The 6,426-nt window shown below is 27.3% G+C and overlaps 1 protein-coding gene across 1 annotated transcript in view; it reads left to right on the top strand.

Moving 5' to 3' along the window:
* Nucleotides 1-481: 481 nt before the first annotated feature.
* LOC106685486 (dentin sialophosphoprotein) overlaps nt 482-6,426 on the top strand; it is a 20,726-nt gene continuing 14,781 nt past the window's right edge. Inside the window, exons 1-2 of the mRNA XM_014428191.3 lie at nt 482-615; nt 5,499-5,922. Coding sequence (XP_014283677.1) covers nt 564-615; nt 5,499-5,922 — 476 coding nt within the window. The 5' untranslated portion in view covers nt 482-563. The remainder of the gene's footprint in view (nt 616-5,498; nt 5,923-6,426) is intronic.

The following is a 6,426-nucleotide window of genomic DNA, read 5'->3' as shown; positions in this document are numbered from 1 at the left end:
TCGGCCAGCGGCTACTGGGCCAATATTGTGACCCCCGCCTTCAGCGGACCCAACCCACGCCCTTATGTGGTGGCAAAGGAAGGACATTTTATATATGTGTACATATTTTAGATTATTTATTATGTATTGTATTAGTTGTTAAACAATAAAGGAGAAAACAAAAATAGATAAAATAGTAGTTAAAATCATTGTTTTTTAAGGTATTTGAAAAGTAACATTACATTAAGAAGCTAAATATTTGTAAGATATAGCGCAGGATATAAGGGGCCCATACTATGGAGTATGGTAAATCAAGTATAAGTCAAAATAATAAAATATTCCACAGCGTGCAAAGCGCAACTTATTACAGCCAGTGACTCACTTATTCTACTTTTACCTAACTAATTTTTATTTACAAGATTTATATTGAACTGTAATATACATACTTTTGAAAAAAAGTTTGAATATTAAACCTAAATTTAAAATAATATATGAATCCTTATTGAAATATTGTGTATTGTGTTGCAGCAAAAGGAGACGGGGTAAGAGACAGGATAAGCCAATGAACTCTTGGACCGGCCAAGATGACTGAGCCCGCAGCTGCCAACGATCATGAGCAACACACAACCACAATAGGTGAGTCCTATAGCGAAACATTAAAATTTTAATTTCACAACTATTTAAATTGAGCCGTTGGGTGCAAAATTGGTGAAAGTCAAACCTGGAGTTTTAGATAATTAAAACTTAAGAAAAATTTATATAAAATGTTTAGCAAAAAGTAGTTATTTTTTTCTGTTAAAACTCATTAATCACAAGTGCATCCCAATTTAAGAGAATTTGAATTTAATTATATAGAGATAAGATAGAGCGAAAAATGGATTTTGTAAAGAAAAATTAATATACCCATAGCTTTCAAGATTTAATTAACAATAAGATATACATAAAGAAAAGTTTAATAATCAATATAAATGACCAGAAATATAAAAAAATATGACAGTCTTGAGGCTGGCTGACAGAAGTGAAACTTCAGGAAATGGAAATGTATTAAAATTGTATTAATAATGATGACTCTGTCTCTCATATAGCTTAAGGCCAATAATAATAATAATTAGAATAGAACAGCCATTTCCAAATTAAATTCTAGCAAGTAAAATTTTTATAATAATAATAACATTCTTTATTAATTCTGGGACTGATCCCTTTAGAGAAATATACAGGCGTCAAAATTAGGCTTTGAGCCTTAGAGTGAAATAAAAAATAAAAATGAAATTATAAAACGTCATAAAATATAATAAAATATTGAATTTAAAAAGATAAAAATGAACAACAAGAACTAACAGAATATATAAAAGAAGAATAGAACAAATAAAGTAAAACCATATGTTATATCATAAAATATAAGATGACAAACACTTCTGATAATAAGTAATAGAAAAAAAAAATGATAAAATCAAATATAATTAAACTAAAAATAATAAATGGAAATGTTCAATTTCTGCTAATATACCTATGTATAAGAATAAACAAAAATCTGAATCATTAAGTACAGAAAATATATAAACCTTGTTTGAAACTTTCAATTGTTATTCTTCCGGAATTGGGTGGACAGAAGGTGGTCGAAGATACGGGATTCGAAGGTTGGAAGGGTATTGGAACTACTAATGAAGAGGGGAATAGAATTCCATAGGGATGAGGAAAGATCTACCAAAGGCTGCAGTTCGATGGGCAGTTACGTATAAGTCTGAAGTCCGTGAGCATGGGAGGGAATGCACAGAGGATTTAAATTGAAGGATATCGCAGATGTACGATGGATGGCGGGATTGGATAATTTGGTAAAGAAAGGTAGCAAGAAAATATTTACGACGAAGAAAATATTTATATTGTAATAGAAGAGAATAACAGGAGCTCACTCAATCCAGGTATAGTAGCTTAACCCGACCCGGCATTCCCTGGATGGATAATTTACTGTAAACTCCTACTTACTCTCCTAGAACGATATAAAAAAATATAGAATTGACCAACGTCATTCCCCCTACCACTTTCGTTTCATTTCGCGTCACGAAATCCATTTACTACTATATATTTTCTATTTCTTGAGTTGTAAAACGTCGATAAAGAAACATCAATTAAAATATATATATATATGGCAATAGCTAAATTTTAAATAATTTTATACAAGTCCTTCCGAGAGTTCTACAACTAAAAATAGTTTTTATGCAATGACTTGGGTGAAAATTGAAGTTATTGAAAATGGCCAATAATAAGGATGAAACATTACAAATATGTAATATATAGTTAAATAAAATGAAATTTTGATTAATTTTTAATGTTATATAATTTTATAAAAATGTTGTTTTAATGTGCTTCAAAAGTTTTTCAATCTTTTTGATTAATATTATAAAATAAAAGTTGTATTTTTTTTTACAAAGGAAATAAGGACAGTACTGTGAATATTTAAACTGTAAAAATTCTGTAAATAATGCTATATATTTGCAGAAGTATTTCAACAAATAAAGAAAAGACATGTAAATACAAAAATGAGTAGAAAATAATTCGCACTGCTAAATTTATTTTTCGATAGTCAAAGTTTCAAAGTTTAGTTCGAGTAGTAGTTATTAAAATACATTTTAATACAATAACATTGCCGTTACAATGAGTGTTACATTACTACAGTAATAAATTCATCGATCATAGATTTCTAGAAGAAATACATAGCACGTAAAGAAAAATTAGTTACATGCCTGTTGTTTAAAATGGATACAATTATAATAAAACAAAAGATCCTATAAATCGTATTATAACCCAAAGCATGTCTAAAATGCCGGAAGCGTGTGACGGGAATTTTTTTGAACATTAGTTATTATATTACCTCCAACCTATTTTAAAAACAGATTCAATTCTATATAGTTGAAACACTATTACTTATATTTAAAAGTGCATACTCGTAAGATATAGTGTGTTTATTACGTAGAAATAATAAATTCAATCAGTCTGATCTTTGAAACAATGGGCTGTATACGCAATCTAGCAGGACAGAAATTAATGTCAATGAATTACATTATTTTTTTAGGACAAAATTACTTGGGCTTAGTTGCCAAAAAAGGATTATAATTCAGAATTGTTTTTTGTATGCAATAAAATGATAAACTTTATACTATATTTCAGCTCGGACACTAAAAAAAAAATAAAATAATTAAAAAAACAAAAGAAATTACATTAAATTTTTTTTTAATATTATCTCTGAACCTTAGGCTCATTATAGGACTAAATCATAATTATAATTAAAGTATTTTTTTAATTAAAATATATTCTATCAATTCTTTTTTTTACTTCTGTTCTGCCAGTCTAAGACTCACCGATGACCTTACTGATTAAAATATTCAGAAGTTATTTGAATCCATAACAATTTTTATGCATATAGTTATTAATATTTTTAAAAATCAAAACCAGCAATATATTAAAGGGAAAGCATCATCTTAAATAACCGTTTCAGAAAGTCGGGATAAACCTAGGAAGATTTCTACCATAAAGCATACCTGTTGAAGGTATCAGTATATAGAAAAAAGCGGAGATCTGGCGAGAGGAGAAATGAAGTATAGAAATGACTCCTCACTTTCTCAGAGAACTCCTTACCTAAAGAAAAAAAAAAATAGATTTTTACATTAATTACAATGAAATAATTTAGATCTATAAAAAATAAAAATGTACGTCAGAAAATAAATTATAAATAGACAGAAAAAGATTTAGGATATAATTTTAAAATAACCTGTTATATTTCTGAAGCCACAAACTAATGGGATCAAATTAACCTAATATTCATTTTTTTTTTTCGTTTTTGTCAAGTAAGCGACATTCAAACCTTTTTTAGCTGGCTTACCTGTTTTTGAGACTACAGAAGAGAACTAGTTTCGTAAAAATAAAAAAAAAGATTACTTTTCAATTTTTTTTTATTATTAAAAAAAATTAAAATAAAGTCGTATTCTTGCTAAATGTTTTTTGCGTCAATAAAAATTTTAAACTTATAACTGGGGAGCTGAAAATTTAGAACGCTCAAATGGAGTTAGGGTTTCACTAACTTCAATTTTTTTTATTATTTACAATTTATTTTTTAATTCTATTAGATATAGAAGCATGATTTTATATAGTTTAAGGAAACTTAAATATTTATTATGGGAAAATTTTTTTTTTTCAATTATGTACAAAATCATGCGATTTTTTTAAAAATTCGATATTTCTACCTTAGACATTTACAAAAAAAAATAAAATTTTACGATACTATTCTTAAGCCAACACATTGGACTGTTAATTTAAAAAAAAATGTTTGTCTAAAATTGGAAAAAATAATGAGATGTAAATTATAGGATTCTTTGTAAAACTACCCCAATAGATTCAAATAGTACTTATCATGCAAGTGCTTAAAGTCAACAAACTTGTAGCCTTGAAGAATGGTTTATATTAAGAAAAATCCAGAAAGTATTGGGTGGTATGAGTTCTAAGCCCACAGGTATGATTGTTTAATTGCTACCTATGGTTTGTCACACACCACCTCATCAATTAAAGGTTAAATTAAAAGCATTTTATTCAACCAAATCAGCAATTAAGTGACAAATCAATTTTTTTTAAAATAAAATTTACTTCAGATTTTGAGATTGGATCTCTACTCTCTTATTACCCCTTTGTGACAATAACATATTTTTTTACTTTTTTATCATATCATATGTTTATTTATTACAGTTCTTATTCATTTATTGATATGGAAATGGATAGTACTATATTAAAATAAAAACATAAATAAGTTTATAACAACTAAATGTATGACAAATGAATATCACTATCAGCCCTTTATTAGACAACACCTGTCACACTGTGGGTGAATGTACTCAATGATACGGTGTAGGATTGTTAGGAATGTTATTTAATATATCGGTTTATTTTTATTATTTAATTTACAGCTTTTAAGTTATTTATTTGCCATTTTAACGGGTTTGGTTATTTCACTTGTCTGAGTATACTGGTTGCTGATAGATAACACATTAATTTTGATTTTTCTTTTAATTTAAATGATAAAAATAAAACATACAGCCAATGAAAATTTTCTAATTATCCCAAAATACCTCCATGTTCAATCAGGTGGTTTCAAACATGAATATTTATGCACTTTCCATTTGCCATAAGAATAAGGCATATTTAAAATTTTCATTAAAGCTATCTATCCACTGAATGTAATAACACCAAAATAATTTTCCTTCTTTTTTATCTAAATATTTTTTTTAAGAATAACAGATATAGAGTACATAAAAAAATTAAAACATTAATAAGGCCCATTAATATGATATAAAAATAAATTTCATTTCAAGTTATTCTCTGTTGCAAAAAAAACTTAGGGTTCATTATTAGCAGTAAATATAACTTGATTCTTATTTCTGAAAATATTCACATAACAATTTAGCTAACTATATCATATTTTAAATATTTCAGGAAAAATTAATATTTATTCATTTTTTTTTATATATTTTCAGAGATTACTGGAAATGGGCAAATCAATCCAGCATTCGAAAATACAGAGGGCCCCGAAGGGGCTCCATCACCCCAGACTCCTCCACCACCACCAAACCATATTCAAAGACCCATGACTCCACCTCCCCAAGTACCAAGGCCTAATACTCCACCACCACAGGTTCCAACAACACCCCAGCATGAAACGCCTCACATGAATGGCGAAACACCACATATGAACGGTGATGCAAAGACTAATGGTGTTGAAGTTAAGACACCCGGATCTGAAGATAGTAAAGAAGTCAATGAAGCAGTCAATTTAGAGCTAGTTAGCATGCAACCTTATAGTAATAGTATACCAATTAAAAAAGAATCAACTGAATTAGATATTGGAGATCCTTATGATGAGTACTTTGTTCCTGTGAACCAGCACAAAAAGTATATGAGGTAAATATTATTTCATTATATTTTATAATAAAATAAATATGATGCAGGTTTTAATTTTATTTTCAGATGTTAATATTTACAGGAAACCCTGCAGAAATTACTAGAATAGTAACGCCTGTGATGATTTATTAAAATAGTGAGATATGTGGATTTAAATTTGTTTTTGATCATTAATAATGAATTTAAAACATCCACAAACAGTTAAAAAATAATATTATATATCATAAGATAATATAATCCCTAATAATCTGTCAGACCAGAGATAAAACCTTAAGAATTATTTGTCACTCTAAGTAATTCCAGGAATACTGAAATAAATTATTTAAAAATAATTTATGAATACTGAAATAAATTATTGAAAAATAATTTATGAATACTGAAATAAATCATTAAATTAAATTTAATGAACAAATGAAATTAAATGTGTTTATTTAAAATTTTTTTTTTCAAAATAATCTATTCAAACAATTAAAAACATAAACAATAGAAAAATATCCATCTGTC

This window comes from Halyomorpha halys, unplaced genomic scaffold, assembly GCF_000696795.3.
Source record: "Halyomorpha halys isolate HHAL.00 unplaced genomic scaffold, Hhal_1.1 Scaffold701.1, whole genome shotgun sequence".
NCBI lineage: Eukaryota > Metazoa > Arthropoda > Insecta > Hemiptera > Pentatomidae > Halyomorpha > Halyomorpha halys.
The sequence above is the reverse complement of the archived record's forward strand: the minus strand, read 5'-3'. Positions and strand labels throughout refer to the sequence as shown.